At 45.1% G+C, this 20,453-nt stretch overlaps 1 protein-coding gene across 10 annotated transcripts in view; it reads right to left on the bottom strand.

The window, feature by feature from the left end:
• XPO7 (exportin 7) overlaps window positions 1-20,453 on the bottom strand; it is a 598,229-nt gene that overhangs the window by 312,702 nt on the left and 265,074 nt on the right. For 5 of the 10 annotated variants that reach the window (XM_085633849.1, XM_085633854.1, XM_085633852.1 and 2 more), the window contains 3 exons: window positions 11,331-11,404; window positions 10,111-10,230; window positions 9,768-9,914 (listed from right to left, as the gene is read on the bottom strand). In XM_085633849.1, the coding sequence (XP_085489975.1) occupies window positions 9,768-9,914; window positions 10,111-10,230; window positions 11,331-11,404 (341 nt within the window). Of the gene's footprint in view, window positions 1-9,767; window positions 9,915-10,110; window positions 10,231-11,312; window positions 11,405-20,453 lie in introns of all 10 variants that reach the window. The other 5 variants (XM_085633846.1, XM_085633851.1, XM_085633850.1 and 2 more) reach the window with 1 other exon arrangement.

Below are 20,453 nucleotides of genomic sequence, written 5' to 3' on the forward strand. Positions count from 1 at the left end.
ACAAAACAAAGTTGGTCTTCATATCCAGATACTCTACTTGTTCCAAAGCTATCAAGAAGATCATCAATAAACGGTGGGAACTACTAACAAATGCAACTGAATTTAACAACATTTTCAGTGAACCACCAATGCATGCATACACTAGAGGTCAGAACCTCCGTGAACTTCTATCGTCTACCAAGCTACTACCTCAAACTGTCCGCAACCAGAAAGGCACCATGAAATGCCATAACTGCCAACACTGCAACAACATCATTGTAGGTAACATCCTTAAACATCCCACCACCGGTAAGGACATTGTATTACGACACACAAGTGATTGCAATACTTCCAATATTATCTATGGGATCAAATGCCCTTGCGGCAAATTATATATTGGAAAAACCGAACGCAAAATGAAAACACGCCTAACAGAACACAAAAGCCGCATCAGAACCCAAAGCAAAAATTCTCCTCTGGCATCCCACTGGCACGAAGCTAACCACTCCATATCACAATTAAGATTTCAGATCATTGAACATGTGGAGTTACAACAAGGAACTAATAATCACCTCAGACTTCTCCAAAGGGAAGTCTTTTGGATCAAAAATCTGGACACTCTGGTCCCGACAGGTCTTAATGACCGGATGGATATGTCATGTTTTATCTGATTGTAAATATCTCCTTTAAACCAGGCAGCATTCCTTAAGGCTTAGCATCATATTTGCTTTATTTGTCCATAACCCCGCAACTACACTTTTTCCAATTTTGTGTTACACACACACACAACATCACTACACACACCAACCAAGGCCATCAAAAACTATGTAGTGGTTTCAGAAACTGATAATATTCTCCAAACGCCGTTAGATGCACACCTAAACATCAACGCGCAAACTTTGTTGTACACTACCGCGTTGTTCACATTTTTTTAGGGGCAGATGAGTCCGTAAGATCAATTTCCTCGGATCCATGTAGATTTAAACTTCTAACGCTTTTTAGGACCTCTAGTTGCTACCTCCGTGGTATTTTTCATTCTATATCTTATCTTATCTGGGGACTTTGTCTAGAGTTTGTATTATTTACGTTTCTCCCTGCATTCTACTTCTCGCCTCTTACTTCATTGCGTTACGTTTCCGTTCCAATATGGCCCCCGTATAGACCCTGAGAACATCGGCTATTTAGACCTCACTTGAGTTCATCGAGTCCGTTGTTATTGCCGGTGACTTCCGGCGTCAGTTTCTATCCGCTCCACCTATATAAGAGTATGCCATTCTGGCGTTTCGAACCTGCTCACTGGTATTCCCGAGACGTCTGCTACTTCGTTTAAGAGATTTTCTCCAGGTGAGATTTCTGCGACGCACTTTCTGAAGCCTAGACCGTTGTGGCAGCGCGCCATGTTATTCCGCTAACATTTTCGTTCACTTACAAAGTCCGGTTTCTTTTCTCTTTTCTCTCTTGTTTTTAAACAGCTTACTATCGAATCTACGAAGGTAAGATTTAAGCTATCTAACCTTACGGCAATGTCTCTTTGTGTGTAAATTTTAATACTATGCACGCTAAAGCCGCATTGAAAGCTCACAAACGGTACTGTTACTTTTTCAACAGTCTCTCAGCCGATAACTTCTATTAAGGTATGAACACACTATTACCATTGCAACGGCTAGTTTTCTTTGCGTGTTATCTTAAACAGTGTGCACGTCGATTTGAATTGAGTTGACTCGCTACCAGTTCACAAACGGTACTATTCTTTACCTCTACAGCTTCACAGTCGATGACCTCTCCTAAGGTATGAACAGATCTTTTCATTGTATCTTGACACCGATTTCCGTTTACTTGTATTAGGACCCCAGTTTTTGATTACTTGCATTCATATAATTCGGTCTGCTTTTTCATTCTTCCAGACATATGAGTTTTTTTACACCCAGTGAACATCCAATCACACAGTTAAACAGGTAACTTGTTGTTAAACACGTCTGTCTTGTATCAGAGCTATTGAGATTGAGCCCCCACCACATGATCCTAACTAGAAATATGGTTCGGTTTATTTTGCAGATCGGCCCCTGACGAAGGAACCGGCTGGTTCCGAAATGCATTGGGCATTTAGCAATTCTTTCTGCTGTGTATAAGTTTTTATGTTACTACAACATGTTCAGCATATACAACTTGGTAACATGTGTATAACTGATTGTATCAATGTTATTCTTGTACAAATGACACAAATTTGTATTGGAGCAAACTGTTACTTTTTTGAAAGCTGTCACATCTGACAACCATGTATAAAAGTTCAGAGTAAACTTTGATTTAATGCTGAAAATTAAAAACAAAAGTTTCAAACAAACCAGTGTCGGGAAGGACACTTTGTGAACAGTGCTCAGTTGTATACAGGCTCTCAACCTGTCAATACCCGGTCTAGATTACAGTAGGAGAGGACAAACTCCTACAGAACTGATGCACCGCTGTCTTTAAAATTGTGAATTACTGATTAATTTACCACAACAAAGGAGTGCTCTCCCCATACAACAACTGTTTCACCAGACTTATTTGTCCACTGAGGAGAAAGCACCCAACCTAATCTGAAAATGTCGTTTGACTCAATTACGAATATAACAGAAAACAGAGCCACTACGCTGGTTTACACCACAGATCAAGCTTCGGAAATTTATTCCTTAATACAGGAAGTAAGAAATATGGACACACATAGCGGCTCAATTTCGCAACAACTCAAACAACTCGAATATTTAACCAGACGTCAACTAAACCAACAACTCCACGCTTCTACACTTGTACAGTATCATAAGGCCAAACGGATTCCCAGAGGATTAAGGCTCTCTATCAGACCAATGCTATTCCGCTTTCACCTAAATCCCACCTTCATGAATAAATGGTTCTCGATCTTGAACAAGTGCTCTTTGGATTTGATTTTGCTAATTATTGAGGAACTCTCTAAAACCATAAAGGATCTGGAACAAGAAATTTACACATTGAAAAACGAACTCCAAAACAGGTTAGAACAAGACACCTGGAAAATAAATCTTGAAGGGCTTAACATCAAACTAGACAAATATAGTAGAGAACTACAAGAAGGTAAACTCAGGAAGTACAAAAGAGACACCATTGACTACAAGTTAAATGAGGTTTACACCTGGGCCGAAATATACGCACGAAAGAGATTTGAACCTCGTAAGCAGACAACCCATTCATCTGAGGAAAGCTTGGTCTCTGACAAAGACATTGCTACATCCAGAGTACCTGTACAGTCTGCGACCTCATCGAATTCATCAACCTCAACCAAGGATACCACGGAACAAGTTGATAGATCAAACACGGTGTCTTTTTTATCCCAGGCCCCGGACCAGGGAATACCCCCAGTATTACAAGTAGAAACCCAGAGCGCAGTCATAAGATCAGGCGAGGAAAGGGGAGGCAAATCGCTACGCAGCGGGAAGAACATTCCCTGATTATAAACATCTCTTCTGTTGACATTACACCCCATCAAAAAGCTGTCCTAAACAGAGGCTTGTCCTTTGTTCCAACCTCTCATGCTAACCAACTGGATATTGACGTCGCAGTATACAAATTTATGCGTACGCTACGTCTACGCCATTACTTCTCGAATGTAGTAATTTCAGATCCGACTCAACCTACCAACCAGATCACGAAATTCAAACCACGAAGTACTTTTCAAGCACCTGTGTCACACAAGATGTTGGACACATTCGAGATTCTCATTAAGAAGGACATCAAAAACCTAGGATTACGTCCCAACACACACTGGAACCTAACAAACCAGGAAAGGATTACATTGAGAACCCTTGCCAGAAATTCGGACATTACCATTCAACCCGCTGACAAAGGGGGAGCAATCGTCATCATGGACACAGAATTCTATTCAACACAGGTCAACATGCACGTGAATGATCAATCCACATATCTACTCCTACAAACTGACCCTACACCACAACTGGAAATCATTTTGCAGGGAATATTGCAAAAAGCTTACGATCTAGGATGGATCGACGAACAAACCAGGCAGTACCTTACCACACCAAATCCACGCAGACCACATCTCTATATGTTACCAAAGATACACAAAAACCTTCATCAACCTCCCTTCAGACCTATTGTCTCTGGATGCGGTTCAATTTTTGATGCCATAGGAAAATACTTGGATCATTACTTACAGAGATTTGTGCAAAACTGGTGGTCATACACCAAGGACACTACTGAGTTTTTAAAGAAACTCCAGCATATTCAACTCAATATCCAACCAACATGGCTACTGTGCACTATTGATGTGGTGGCTCTCTACACCTCTATCCCTCATTCCATGGGTCTGGAGGCAGTAGAATGGGCCTTACTCCAACGTGAAGACATCAACACAGAGAAGGTGTTCATCTTGCAACTGTTACACTTTTGCCTTCACCACAGTTACTTCAAATGGAATGAACATTTTTATGCCCAACTCTCGGGAACATCTATGGGCTTTCCAGGAGCTCCTTCATATGCCAATATTTTCATGGCGATGTTCGAACAAGAACACATCATGGATACAACTCAATGGTGGACGAATATTTACACCTACAGTCGATATATTGATGACATCTTTTTGGTCTGGACTAACTCCCAGCAACTCCTGGAAGAAATGATACTGACTTTGAATTCCCATAATCCCAGGATACAATTCACTCACAGGATTGAAACACAAACCATCCAATTCCTTGATGTTACTATTAATAAAAACCTTGATGGCCCAGGACTCTCGACTACGATCTATACTAAACCTACTGATCGTAACAACGCGCTACATTTCTCAAGTTTTCATCCCAGTAACCTCATTCACAACTTACCTTACTCTCAGTTCATTCGTATTAAACGGATCTGCTCTAATACGGGCGATAGTATGACGAAGATTGATGAACAGAAAGTAAAATACCATGAGCGTGGGTACCCTCCAACCATCATTGACTCTTGTGCACAACGAGCATTGACCAAGACACGAGAAAATTTATTGATACCAACAAGCAGGGATAACAAAACAAAGTTGGTCTTCATATCCAGATACTCTACTTGTTCCAAAGCTATCAAGAAGATCATCAATAAACGGTGGGAACTACTAACAAATGAAACTGAATTTAACAACATTTTCAGTGAACCACCAATGCATGCATACACTAGAGGTCAGAACCTCCGTGAACTTCTATCGTCTACCAAGCTACTACCTCAAACTGTCCGCAACCAGAAAGGCACCATGAAATGCCATAACTGCCAACACTGCAACAACATCATTGTAGGTAACATCCTTAAACATCCCACCACCGGTAAGGACATTGTATTACGACACACAAGTGATTGCAATACTTCCAATATTATCTATGGGATCAAATGCCCTTGCGGCAAATTATATATTGGAAAAACCGAACGCAAAATGAAAACACGCCTAACAGAACACAAAAGCCCCATCAGAACCCAAAGCAAAAATTCTCCTCTGGCATCCCACTGGCACGAAGCTAACCACTCCATATCACAATTAAGATTTCAGATCATTGAACATGTGGAGTTACAACAAGGAACTAATAATCACCTCAGACTTCTCCAAAGGGAAGTCTTTTGGATCAAAAATCTGGACACTCTGGTCCCGACAGGTCTTAATGACCGGATGGATATGTCATGTTTTATCTGATTGTAAATATCTCCTTTAAACCAGGCAGCATTCCTTAAGGCTTAGCATCATATTTGCTTTATTTGTCCATAACCCCGCAACTACACTTTTTCCAATTTTGTGTTACACACACACACAACATCACTACACACACCAACCAAGGCCATCAAAAACTATGTAGTGGTTTCAGAAACTGATAATATTCTCCAAACGCCGTTAGATGCACACCTAAACATCAACGCGCAAACTTTGTTGTACACTACCGCGTTGTTCACATTTTTTTAGGGGCAGATGAGTCCGTAAGATCAATTTCCTCGGATCCATGTAGATTTAAACTTCTAACGCTTTTTAGGACCTCTAGTTGCTACCTCCGTGGTATTTTTCATTCTATATCTTATCTTATCTGGGGACTTTGTCTAGAGTTTGTATTATTTACGTTTCTCCCTGCATTCTACTTCTCGCCTCTTACTTCATTGCGTTACGTTTCCGTTCCAATATGGCCCCCGTATAGACCCTGAGAACATCGGCTATTTAGACCTCACTTGAGTTCATCGAGTCCGTTGTTATTGCCGGTGACTTCCGGCGTCAGTTTCTATCCGCTCCACCTATATAAGAGTATGCCATTCTGGCGTTTCGAACCTGCTCACTGGTATTCCCGAGACGTCTGCTACTTCGTTTAAGAGATTTTCTCCAGGTGAGATTTCTGCGACGCACTTTCTGAAGCCTAGACCGTTGTGGCAGCGCGCCATGTTATTCCGCTAACATTTTCGTTCACTTACAAAGTCCGGTTTCTTTTCTCTTTTCTCTCTTGTTTTTAAACAGCTTACTATCGAATCTACGAAGGTAAGATTTAAGCTATCTAACCTTACGGCAATGTCTCTTTGTGTGTAAATTTTAATACTATGCACGCTAAAGCCGCATTGAAAGCTCACAAACGGTACTGTTACTTTTTCAACAGTCTCTCAGCCGATAACTTCTATTAAGGTATGAACACACTATTACCATTGCAACGGCTAGTTTTCTTTGCGTGTTATCTTAAACAGTGTGCACGTCGATTTGAATTGAGTTGACTCGCTACCAGTTCACAAACGGTACTATTCTTTACCTCTACAGCTTCACAGTCGATGACCTCTCCTAAGGTATGAACAGATCTTTTCATTGTATCTTGACACCGATTTCCGTTTACTTGTATTAGGACCCCAGTTTTTGATTACTTGCATTCATATAATTCGGTCTGCTTTTTCATTCTTCCAGACATATGAGTTTTTTTACACCCAGTGAACATCCAATCACACAGTTAAACAGGTAACATGTTGTTAAACACGTCTGTCTTGTATCAGAGCTATTGAGATTGAGCCCCCACCACATGATCCTAACTAGAAATATGGTTCGGTTTATTTTGCAGATCGGCCCCTGACGAAGGAACCGGCTGGTTCCGAAATGCATTGGGCATTTAGCAATTCTTTCTGCTGTGTATAAGTTTTTATGTTACTACAACATGTTCAGCATATACAACTTGGTAACATGTGTATAACTGATTGTATCAATGTTATTCTTGTACAAATGACACAAATTTGTATTGGAGCAAACTGTTACTTTTTTGAAAGCTGTCACATCTGACAACCATGTATAAAAGTTCAGAGTAAACTTTGATTTAATGCTGAAAATTAAAAACAAAAGTTTCAAACAAACCAGTGTCGGGAAGGACACTTTGTGAACAGTGCTCAGTTGTATACAGGCTCTCAACCTGTCAATACCCGGTCTAGATTACAGTAGGAGAGGACAAACTCCTACAGAACTGATGCACCGCTGTCTTTAAAATTGTGAATTACTGATTAATTTACCACAACAAAGGAGTGCTCTCCCCATACAACAACTGTTTTACCACTCCTTTAAGCATAGGTAATATGGAGGTAGACCTATGTGTGGTGTTGAATGTGTCGAGGAGGAAATCTTCCTCCACAGGGTCGGTATGCAAGTCTACCCCGTGATAGTGTGCCGCCCTTTGCAGTATATGGTGGAACCCCAATGAGTCTTCTGGTGGAGATGGTCTGGAGGGGTAAATATCATCTTGTGGGACGTTGGGGATATCAGGGATATTGTAGCCGTCCCATGGGTCTGGGGATCCTGTAGGGGTGGGGTCCCCTGTGGGTAGGTCTGGGGGACATCCCCTATGTCATCATATGGGTCCCCGTGATCATCATCGTGTGGAGAAGGGGTGGGAGAATGATGAGGTTGGGGTGGAGAAGGCGGAGGGGGTGGAGGTGGGGAAGGTGGAGGAGGTGGGGAAGGTATTCTGAACGGAGAGGTAGCAGAGTCCTTCCTCTTTGGAGGCGGAGCAGGCTTCTCCAAATGTCTCTTTTTGGAAGAAAGTGTCAAATGTCCAGTTTTTGGATCCTTGGTAAGTGTTTTTTGCAAGGGATCCGGTGTAAATAAGTCCGGTGAGGCTGGTCGGTCCGTCGGCGCCGGGGCCGTTGGCTTTTTAGGTTTTTCTGTGCCGGTTCGTTGTTTGGAACCTGGTTTGGGAACCTCCGGACGCTTGGTCTGTGCCGAGATGGGTTTCGGCCTCGAAGTGTCGGTGCCGGTGGCCTTGTGTGCTTTGGTCGGCACCGAAGATGGTGTCGGTGCCGAAGAGCTGGGTTTCGACCCAGAGTACTTCGGTGCGGGGCTCTGTGTCGATATGGAGGTCGGCTTCTTTTGCGGCACCGAAGCTTGTTTATCGGCACCGACGATAGGCTGGCTCGAGCCCGAGCCGCCGGGCTTGCTTAGCTTCTTTACCGGGCCCGAAGGTGCGGTGTTGGAAGCAGTGTCCTTGGTCTTGCCTAGGCCTGGAGGCGAAGGTGTGACCGGAGCCTTTTTCGGTGCCGGCAGGGGTGAGGGGGGACGGGGGGGGATCAGTACTCACGACCCTCTGCGCCGGGGTGATGTCCTCCACATCTGAGTCGTTGGCTTCAGAAGCGCTGACGAGGCCCTCGTCGGTGTAACGCTCTGGAGCATCGATGCCTTCTCCTAAGATGTCGTCCGGAATCGTCGTCAAGGAGTGCGCCATAGTTCTTCTGGCTCTTCGGTCCCGAATAGTCTTTTTGGACCGGAAGGACTTACACTCCAGACAGTCTCGAGCCTCGTGTTCAGGGGAGAGGCAGAGATTGCATACCTCGTGCATCGAGGGCACTTTTTAAATGGAGTCCTTTCCATTAGCCAGGACCGAAGCTTGGAGATGTCCGAAGGCCGCCGTCAACGACTGGAACCGAAGGTCTGTGCCGATGAGAAGGCGCGTCGAGTAGGGGAGATCGCGATCGAAACAATACCGCGGTTTGGGGTGAGGATTGCATGTCGATCGTCGAACTGGAAGCCGTTCGGAACCGGAGCGCGAAGATTACATCCGAGCCCGATGGCGGAAAAAACTATCTGAGGATGGAGCCGAAGCCCATGCGCAATACGATCCAAAGGAGGAGTCACCGACCTCGTGACTTCCAAAGACTTTCCAAGAGGAATAACAAACTGCAAACATCCGGGCCCAACAACAGATGGCGATCTATGCACAAGTGTGTAATCTGCAGCTCATATGCCTCGAACATATGATTACTTTAGGTCAATGTGCTCCTCTAACTTTACATTTGTATAGTCAAGTCTGGGGTATTCACAACGGTTGGCCCATAGGGTGAGCACTACCAAAAGTAGTAGGACAAGCAGTGTGTGGGCGATTCTAGGCCACAACCGTTCTCGTGTTTTTTGTACAGTTAAGATTTCAACTTTACTGTGGTGAAAGGGATGGCAAAGCTTCACTAATTAACAGCACAGGAATGTAAGGAGTCCCTCGCAGCAACACAGTTGCCAACATCAACTGTACTTGAAATTTCCAAACAAAAATAAACAAGGGCAGCTTTGCTTATTGACAATAATCCAGAAGGTCCATGTGCCTGCGTTGTAAAAGCGTCGTAAGATGTTGCTCTGTAAAAAGGAATCATGAAACAGTTCATAGTCTTCATCATAGTGTTAAAAGATCCATCTGGTGCAAGAAAAGGGCAACCAGATTTGCACATAAGAAACACTTTCTATAATGTAATTTCAGAGATGGCACCAACTAGGACTGCTCAGAATACTCTGCAAGGTGAAGGAAGCCTACCTGAAGGCTAGTCACAGTGAAGTTTGCTATTAACCGGATGACCTCCGGGTAATTCTCCACCTTGACCAGTTCTCCCAGTTGATAGTTACTTTTTAACCGAGCCAGCAACCGACAGAACTCGTGGTAGTTGTTTGGGTCCGACAGGCTCTAAAGAAACAAAAAGGCAGGCTGTCAGTGCAACCCTCAAGGTGCTGCTCCTTGGACACTGCGATAAAAGACGGGCACTGGCCCTGCGAAACAGTGAGTCTGGGAAGGAAATAGCACACAGGAGGATGGCTGAACAGCTGGAGTGTGCCAGGAGGGATGAACTCACAACTTGACTCAAAGCCTGAAGTCTACTTACCTGCGGGTTTTCCAGTATGCGTTTCACTCCATCCACAAGATGAGACAGGAACTTAGCCCTCTCTGCATTGTTGAAGAGCGACCGCCTTACTGAGGCAACCTGGACTAAGCAAGATAAGACCTTTGGAAAGAACAGGTGGACAATGACGTCAGAGCAACTATAATGCAACAAGTCTTCAAACATCCCTATGCGACCAACGCAGTCCTCAAATAAGGCTAGTCAGCATGTCTCCCTCTACTCAACTTTCTGCAACCACCCGCCTCTCAACTTTCTGAGCACTACTCTCCACCTACCCCCTTTCACCAGTCCATTGTTGAAGTCTGCATCACATCAACCACAAGCTTTCATGCACCCAAACACTGACTCTCAAAGGTATACCACAGACTCCTTTACTAACTTATACATTTCCTGTACCCAATAATCCGTTGACAATCTTAAATCCACCACTGACCTCCATGCCTTTTCACATGTCTCCACACCTCTTTCAAGCGCTCGTCTCACTCCCTTTTCTCCATTAATTCACCCACAAGTCCTAACCATCTTTCACCCTCTCTGCAAGTTCATTCTTCAGTTCTATAGGTAATAGGCATTGATATTCCTGTTCAGAGCTCCCCTTCTCAATCAAGCCTTAAAAAGAGGAGTTGCATATTATTGTGTAAAATCCTGAGCGGTACAGTCTGTGAAGAATGTCTCTATTTTCTAAAGCAATGCACTCATCAGAAGGACAAACTAGAACTATGTGTCTGTATGCTAATACCAATCTCTGAATTTATTCAGACATACAATGTAATCAAGTCCAATTTCTAAACCAAAAGAAATATATGTATAGGGTTACTGTGTGGATCCACATTGGAAAAAGCCAAAGTGGAAGCTGGAGAAAACAACTGGTTTTAACTCTCGTCTACATGCAGTAAAGGGAGTAAGCATATAAGTAATGTAAAATTAAGACTGCTTTGGAAAAAAGTGTGTCAAAAGCAGAGATGGAGGTAGAGTCAGTGAAGTGTATCTGTTCTATGAGGTGGAAGCCCAGCAGTCAGAGCAACTTTCATAACCACAACTGAAAAACTGCCTTCACACACAGCTCACCCCCTTCGTATACCCACTGACCCTGATGGAAAGACCCTTCCATACATCCGCAGCGCTCGCTCCAGTTCCCCATCAATTATTGGCGAATCCCCAATGTGATATCGACAGGTACGAACCCCGTGCTCTGAACTCACCAAAGGTGAGAAGGTGGGAGGAATGGAATGGTACAGGTCAAAGAACAGCTGTAGGGTGGAGGAGTCCAGAAAAGCTGAGGGAGAAAAAACAGAGAAAGAATATTTGTAAAGGCCAATATGCCAGGTTTTTCATCTGCTAATCCAGTTAAATGTCATCCTACATACTCGGTCTCTCAAGACAACCATGACCTCCAGAGGCAACCGGCACAGTGGTTCTAGGACAGATTACCCTTCTTTAGAAAAAAATACTTACGCTTAGAAACATTTTAAACATGAAGACAGTTCATGCTTTGAATAATTCTGCCTTTGATTGATAAGGAAAGTGTAATTTGCTGTTTATAAAACTCCTATTTTAGGCGGTGATAGTGATCTTTGTGGTGAAACTCTAGTAAAACAGACCAGCGCTCTCAAAGGCCCCACAATTTTCAATGTCATCTTTGCATTGCTTTTACAGCCTGGTGAAGCTGTGACTGCATACTGGAAGAGCTCTGTAATGTTTCACCTTATGTTATGTGACTCAACAACAATTTTCCATCGCAGTATCAATTACTATAGATTTCTACACTTTCCACAGAGCCGCATTTAGTTAGGGTGCTAGTTTGCAGTTAGTGCAAATTAAGTTTATGTAAACCACTCACCACACCGGTGAATCTAATGTGTTCATCTGTGTTGAGGCAGTGATACTTTGCAAATATGTCAGTGGAATGCTAAATAGTCGATTTTGAGATATTATGTACATGAATTATAAGCAGAAAAGCTGTTGTAGCACCTACTTGTGGTCTGTGGCACTGGTGTGATCCTTAACAAGAGTTTTTGATAAATATAAAAGACCTGAAACAATGGACAATCCATTTGGCCAAGGAATTTTTGCTGCCTGTAAATTATATACCATTATATGAAAAGGTTATTTTAAATTTACTCTATTCTACTTTTCTATCTAGATAGTATACAGTAGCATTACTTTTCCATTTGTTTTAAGTAGATTTGTCTCCACTCTGGTTTGTGAATCCTTAAATACATTGCTACCGCAATGGTTAGAGTAAATAGAAAAGCGAGGCCATATTAGGAACGTCTTGCATATGAGCAGCGCACGTTCTTTTGTATTTCAATATGCTCATGACTATTTCGGCAATACATATAAAAGAGCAAGCAAATAAATACATTTAAAACACAAAGTCAATACAAATAGTAAAAGGTTGTAATCATTCCTAAAAGTTGATGCAGGAAAGGCTTTTTTTAAAAAAAAAAGAAAAAAAAAAAGCAGCAGCTTTCATATGAATACAATGACAAGTTTAAAAATGAATACATCTCTATACTCCATACCGTCACAATAAGTCAGGTAGATTGTCAATAGGCTCTGTTGAACTCAGCAAACAATTAGAATCATACAAAAACAGCATAGTACTGAAAAGAGGCAACAGAATGATAAGTGCCCTAGTTCACTGTTGAAGTAATATACAGAGACTCATTCGTGCTGAGTAGCTTTAACATTGCAGCGGCTCAGTCTCTAACTTGCCTTCAAACAATTGGTAGAAAAGTGTTTTTTTTCTAATTCGCCACATTGCAAATATGTACCTTGATACAGCGAATACTATGAATTTTCTGGAATCCAATTGTAAGATTCTATAGGCCTCCAATTGCTATGTAGTTCCAAGGTTCCTGCAGTTTGGAATTAACCATTTGGCCCTAGCCTTGCTATACTCTGGGCAAAAAAAGAGAGCATGCAGCACAGTTTCAGAGCTGAATCCAAAAGATGGGCAATCCTGCTCTACTGGACTATCACAGCGTGCCCATTTGCAAGTATGCGTACACAGTGGTAAAGACCCATATCTAAATTGTACATAAAGCTTTCTAGACAGGTTGGGTTCAATTATACCAAGGAACTGCTCAGCTTTGTAGTAATTTTTTACCCGTAGAAAAGAGTATGTCAACGTACCAAGAGCTGGACTTGTCATAAGGGTAATTAATTTAACATTCTTAAAGCTTCTTTTATGCTCTAATTTAGTGATTAGTATGCCATTCCCACCATGGTCTTCCTAGAGCATTTCTTTCCCTATGCATATCAGGGTGTCTCTTACATATTTAATCCATGGGAGAGCGCCTGCCCCTGGGATACCAATTAACCCTTTCAGTCCTCAGTGATAGGAAAGCAACTCAGGGGTTTCCCAGACCTGTCTCTAATACAATAATGGCCGAATGGCAATCCCTTTAGAGACTAGCCTGTGCCCCACATTCAGTCTTAGAGGGATCAACAGGGTACTGATCGGGAGACTCAACAACTGACTCAAGAATGGAGTCTCAGCCTCTTCTAAGGTATTGGCAGCCTTATGTCCTCAGAGCTCTGCACCATAGTGAGTGGAGCCCAGTATTTGGTAAGCGTAACAAAATGGTTACTTACCAGTAGGAGTAGTTATGTAGCTTGAAGAGTTTTCTGGATTCACATGCTGTGCATTATTCCGCCATCTAGTGGTTGGGTCCGAAATAGTCTGTTTTTCTCTGGGCATCGTCGACCACCATTTGGTGCCAGGTACGTCCCCTGCATGACGTCATACGGTGCCAAGTAGGTTGTTGTGCATGGTAGCCATGTTCGGATTCTTTTTTTCTATCTTTTAGTCCTATAGTTCTTTAGATGGTACTTTAGAGTATTGTTAGATGTGTTTCCCCACCTGCTTGTATTCCTTGTAGGGGAGGCTGGATGGGTCGCATGTGAATCCAAAAAACTCTTCAAGCTGCAAAACTACTCCTACTGGTTAGTAACCATTTCGTTTAGCAGCGTGAATCCTTTGCTGGATTCCCATGCTGTGCATCAATTATGTAGCGGTTTCTCCCTTTTTGGGGAGGGTGTGGTAAAAGGAAGACTTTATAAACAGGTGTTGAAGTACCTTTTGTCCTACTTGTGCTTCCATATTCATTTGTATGTCCACACAGTAATGTTTGGTGAAAGTGTCTGGAGATGCTCATGTTGCTGCTGCACATATAGTGTCTATGGGCACATTGGCCATACATACAAGAGTTGCTCCTTTCTTTCTAGTTGAGTGAGCTCTTGGTTGTACACTTAGGCCTTTCTCTGCGGTGGCGTAGCATAGTTGGATGGTTTGGATTATCCTTCATGAAATTGTTGCTTTTGTGACAGGCGTCCCTGTTTTAGTATGTGAGTAGGCAACAAACAGCTGTTTAGTTTTGCAAATTTGTTCAGTTTTCTGTATTCTGATGGATACATCTGCCAGTGGATTCCTCACCTTGTGAATATCCCCTGCGCCAGCAACATTCGGAAACTTTTGTAGCAGTCCACACCGATGAGGTCGAAGACGACATCACAGAGACACGGCTCCACTCGCGACTCCGCTGACGTCACCGGCTCCATAAGGAGACCTCGTCGGCGTGATGACGTCAGTTCCCTTTTTTCCGCGCCGTCGACGCCAACGGATTTCAGGAACCTCTATCTGTAGCTTCACTGTTACTTTGTATTTCTACTGGATTTCTCTGTTCCTTTTTTCGAAAAAATGTCGACAAAGAAATCGGGCTTCAAGCCATGTCGTGAATGTGGGAAATATATGTCAATCACGGATCCACATGACGACTGTGTATGGTGTTTATCATCTGATCATGATATGGATGGTTGCTCTTGCTGTCGCAAGATGAGCTCCAAGGCTCTCAAGGAAAGGGAGGCAAAACTCTTCATCGCAAGGATGAAAAAGGGGAAGAGAGGAAGAAGGAAGTCGAGAACGAGGTCGAGGTCGCGATCGAGGTCGGCGTCGACTTCGGGGCATGCTTCAAGATCCAAGAAGCACAAAAAGAAGAGGAGACATTCTTCTCGACGTCACTCTGACAAGAGTTCGGCTCCGAAGTCACCTGCTTGACGCCGTAAGGACTCTGTCTCCATCACCCATTCCGGATTCGCCTGCTGGTCCTTCTTCTCCAGTGGCTTCACCGGCTCCGGCTACATCCCCGGCTCCATCTCCGGTGCCGGTTCCATCTCCGGCGCCGGTTCCATCTCCGGCTCCGGTGGAGGAGCTTCAAGCACCGCGTGAGCCTGTGACGCCTCTAATTCCACCGTCGGCGCCAGTTGGCCCGAGTCCGGTGATGCCTGATCAGTACCCTGCGTTCTCTGGACCAGGTCAGGATCCCTCGCATTATTTAAATGCTATGTACGGGGTATTTTCGAGAGCCATGTACACCACTGGTGCACCTTCGGGTCCGATGGGTCCAATGGCCTTCAATATGGGGGTGCCTCAAGTATATCCACAGGCCCCATTCATGCCATTTTTTCCGGCGACGCCGAGGACATCGAAGCAGCTCCCTTCTTCACCGGCACCGGCTCGACCTCGTTCGACGCCGGCTGCTACTGTGGATCCACGTTCGACGCCGGCACCGGCGCCGTCGGATACGAACATGGTGCCGCCGACGGCGTTTGTACGAATCCGTTCCAGAAGGGAAGCTCAAAGGGTGCTTGATGAGCGAAGGTACCTTTTGGAAGAAGCAGAAGAAGGAGAGCTGGTGGAGTCTGACAAAGTTTTTGAGGAGCTTAAAGAGGCTAGTGGATTGGATTTGTCTCCAGAGTGGGAAATTACTCCACCTTCCGATGAACCCTCGAAGGATGTGGCTCCATATCATGCAGTCATCAGGAAGGCTGCAGAACTGTTAGATCTTCAGTTGCCTACTACTGAATTCAAATCAAATATTCTGACTGAAGTATTGCATTCTCCTACTACAGTTTCAGAGCCGTTGTTGCCTTTTAATGAGGCCATTATTGACCCTGTGTTGGAGGTGTGGCGTAAGCCTTTTTCTGCTCCCGCAGTCTAAGACGGTTGCTAGGAGGTATAGGGCAGCTCCAGGGGACCCTGAGTTCTTAACATCGCATCCATCGCCTGAGAGCCTGGTGGTTCAGGCTGCTTGTTCAGGAAAATCCAAGGGTGCTTTTCTTCAGGTTCCGGGGGACAGAGAGGCTAAAAAGCTGGACCAGTCGGCCAATAAGGTCTTTTCATCGGCCAGCATGGCACTAAAATCAACAAATGCCACTTGCCTTTTGGGACGCTATAATCATGCGCTCATGGACTCTGCTAAGAAATTGACACCAAATCTATCTGAGGAGGATAGGGTTGGTTTTAATGAGATCTTGACTGATGCCCAGGCAGCAGCACGCCAGGTGATCCAAAGTGGGCTGGACACGGCGGATTCAGTGGCAAGGGTAATGGGGTATTCTGTTGCCATTAGGAGGGGTGCGTGGCAGAAGTCTTCTGAGTTTCCCCCGGATGTACAGTCAACACTGTTGGACTTGCCATTTGATGGCTCTGGTTTATTTGGCAAAAAGGCAGATGCTGCTCTTGAACGTTTTAAGGAGAGCAAGGCTACGGCTAAGTCGTTGGGCCTTCAATCCCAGTCAAGGGGATCGTTTAAGAGATACAGGGGTTTCGGAAGGGCAACCTTTCGTTCCTACAGGCAGACCCAACAGCAACAGCAGCAAGGCTCTCTGTATAAGGGATACAGAGGCAAAATCAGGGGTCGCACACGTGGCCCTCAGCTCTCCTCCTTCTCCTCTTCCTCAGCCCCTCCCACCACCGCAAAGCTGCCCTAGATCCGCCATTCTGGATCATGCTGGTCCTGTGGGGGGCCGGCTTAACCATTTTCTACAAGATTGGGAATCTGTTACTGTGAGAAAGTGGCTCTGTATATACTGTTCCCTAATGGGTACAGGGTGTACAGAGTCCACAGTCCCCCAGAGGCTGATAGAGGTCAAAGTTAGGTATGACCTTACTCTCAAAAGTGGTAGCTTGGTCGAGCAGTAAGGCAGTACCTGAGGACAGTGTAAAGCATTTATTGTACACACTCAGTCAGCAAATGGTTTCACACACTCAATAACTGAACTCTAGGCCAATGGTTTATATATATAAAATATATGCTTGTTTTATTTTTAGAACCACAAAGGGAATAAAAATATACTTTTCTCAGAATGAGAGATTGAATATAAATACTTTTGCAATAAGCAATGGATTTTTGTAAACAGTCACAGTTGGTTGCAATAAACAATCCTATTTCCTAAACATAACAATGCATTGAGCTCAATGGTAAATTCAGGTTGTCTTGTAATAAATTACTTTTCAGATTACTTTTGAAATTCCAGGTCTGGCTCCTAGATCCAGCTCTGGGTCAGTACTCAGAATCAAGTGATGAAAGTCGACTTAATAACTGTAATGATTTTTAAATAATATTTAGCTATTTCAAAAGTTAGCACTTAGAAAATATTTCAAAGAAAACATTCAATGGATCTCTATGGCAAGAAATTCAAATTGCAGGTAGAGTACTTTATCGTTACTTTAGTAATCCAGGACTGGGTACCTAGACCCAGGACTGGGGTCCTTATCAGAAACAGGTAAGTAATTTCGTTTGCAGAAATGGTACGATTTTAAAAGAATATTTCAATTTTGCAAAAATAGACACTTAGAAGAAATTTCACAGAAAAGCAGACAATGGTTTCCTATGGAAGAAAAATGAGTTAGAAGTAAGTACAGTTGTGGACACTTTTCAGAGTCAGGGCTGGGCACCAAGATCCAGCACTGGGAGCTCACCTAAGAGCAGGTGAGTAAATTCGTTTTTGTCACTTGGCTGATTTTTAGTGAATATTTGCAGTTTTGAAAAGTTCACACTTAGAAGATTTTTCAAGAAAAAGCCAGTCAATGTTACCCTATGAGGAAAATGAAGTTAGCGGTTTAAGGGTAAGTACCCGACTGGCAGAGTTGAAATTCCGGGCATAGACTCAGGGGTCCCCCAGTGTTAGGTAGGTACAGTTGGTTCACCCTCAGCGGTTTCAGGACGGCCGGGTGCAGAGAGAGTTAGGCCCAATGTTATCCTAAGAGGGATAGGGGGGCCTTGGTTGGTGGCTGCTGTCTGGCAAGCCACGCGGCTGTGGGAGCTGGGCTCCTGGTCACTTACTCAGGGCAAGTGGGGACGTAGGTTAGTGTAGAGAGTGCACTGCCAGGGCCACTCGGGCGGCTGGGTGCAGGGTGCTTTTGAGCCTTCGGGCGCTCAATGGAAGTCAATGGGAATGTTCCGGTTTGGAAAAAGGCTGCAAGCTCGGGGACGAGGATGCTTCAGATGCCGCCACCACCACTTCGAGAGGTAAGTTGGGTAGTTGTAGGTTAGGTGGGTACCCCGGGATTGGGCACAGGGGGCCGCAGGGCGCCGGGTGCAGGGGTGCCTTTTGATGTCGGGAATCTTACCCTCTTGTTGATCGCGGTTGGGGAGGCACTCTGTTCTGAGGCTGCAGGCTTCTTCCGGAATGTCGAGGGGGGTCCTTGGGTGCCGGACTTGGGGTCACAGTCGCCGTGGGGTCGTCCTCAGGGTCTTTGTTCACTCCGGTACTGGCCAGGCTTGGCTGGTGCAGAGTGTGCTGGGTTCGCGGTTCCGGGCTGCTGCCAGGGGTTAGAGATAGGTTTCTGAGTAGAGCCTCTACTCATGGGAGTCCCAGGGGCTTTAGAGTTCAAAGGTAGCCAGGTCCTCCGGGGTTTTTGAGGTTGCTGGCCACAAGAGATGCCGCGCTGGAGCAGGAGCAGGTTCGAGGGTCGACAGGCCGGTAGGGCTGGGGCCAAAGCAGTTGGTGTCTTCCTCTTTTTAGCAGCTGCAGGGCAGGTCTTTGTTCTTCTTGCTCTTCTTGTAGTTTCGAATCTGGGAAAGGAAGGTTCAGGGGGCCCCTAAATACTAGATTTAGGGGCGTTACAGGTAGGTGAAGGCCAGGGACCAATGGGTCCTTGTCCTGGGGTGGTTACACCCCCTATCCTGCCTCTCTCCTGTGGGAGGGGGGCAGTAGCCTAATCCTGATAGGGTAGGGCCTCCCATCTTCAAGATGGCGAGAGCCCGGAGATGTGCTTCACCTCGCCTCCCCCACCTGAGGGGTGGGGTGGGCAGGCTGGCACATCCCCTGTCCTTGTATGGGGTTTCCGGCCAAGCTTCCTGCCAGAGTGGGGGGTTGCAGTGGCCTGGGGAAACTCCAACTGGCGGCATGCCTTTGAAGCTTCCCTTTGCTCATCCTGGGGGAGGAGATTTCTCACCTCACCCAGGATGTGCATTGTTGCAGGCCCGGGAGAGCAGGGGCTCTCCCACCCAGGGGTCCAGCAACGCGTCTGCTGTGTGGCAGCCTGGGCAGCCTCAGAGCAGACGTGGATTGTAGGTTAGCTGTAAGGGGGCATCTCTAAGATGCCCTCTGGGGTGCTTAGTACATTAAATCCCACACTGGCATCAGTGTGGGTTTAATGTGCTGAGAAGTTTGATACCAAACTTCCCAGTCTTCAGTGTTGCCATTATGGTGCTGTGGAGCTCGTGTTTGACGAGCTCTCAGCACCATGTACTTGTAAAAGGCAGCACTGTACTTACAGTGCCCAGGAATGGACCTGGGTACTGTAGGGGCACAGGGCTCCTGCTCCTGTGCCCACACCATAGGCATAAGGCACCCAGCCAGAGGGGTGGCTGACATATGCCTTGGCAGTGTAGGTGATGGGCATGGCACACAGAGATGTGTGCCATGTCGACTCTTTGTTTTGTCCTGCACCCAGACACTCAGCCTGCAAAGGCAGTGTGTGTGTGTAAGGGTACAGGGCCTCTAAGGGTGGCACAATGAGTGCTGCAGCCCTTAGAGGCCTTCCCTGGTCACAAGGCCCTGGGTACCTAGGGTACCATTTACCAGGGGCTGACATGTGGCCAGGGTTTGCCAATTGGGAGTTTGTGTGTTTTAAGGAGGGAACATAGGCCCTGGGCACCTGATTGGCAGGAGCCCAGGGCACAACAAGGAAAAGTGCATCAGCTATTAGGCAAAAAAAAGGGGGGGGTTACTGCAACAGAAACCCACTTTCTCACAGTTACTACAGATCTTTGGGTTCTAGATTTTGTAGAAAATGGGTACACCCTTCCCTTTCGGGAATTCCCTCCAAATTACCCTCCTTGTCAAGGGGCTTGCTCAGAGAACCACCGTCTTCTCCTACAGGAGGAAGTCCTGAAGTTACTACAGAAAGGTGCGATAGAGGTGGTTCTAGAGAAGGAGAGGGGTCAGGGATGCTACGGTATTTCCCGATTCCGAAAAAGGACGGCAGGTTGCGTCCGATATTGGACCTCAGGATCTTGAATCTTTATCTG

This window comes from Triturus cristatus, chromosome 11 (genome assembly GCF_964204655.1).
Source record: "Triturus cristatus chromosome 11, aTriCri1.1, whole genome shotgun sequence".
NCBI classification, from domain to species: domain Eukaryota; kingdom Metazoa; phylum Chordata; class Amphibia; order Caudata; family Salamandridae; genus Triturus; species Triturus cristatus.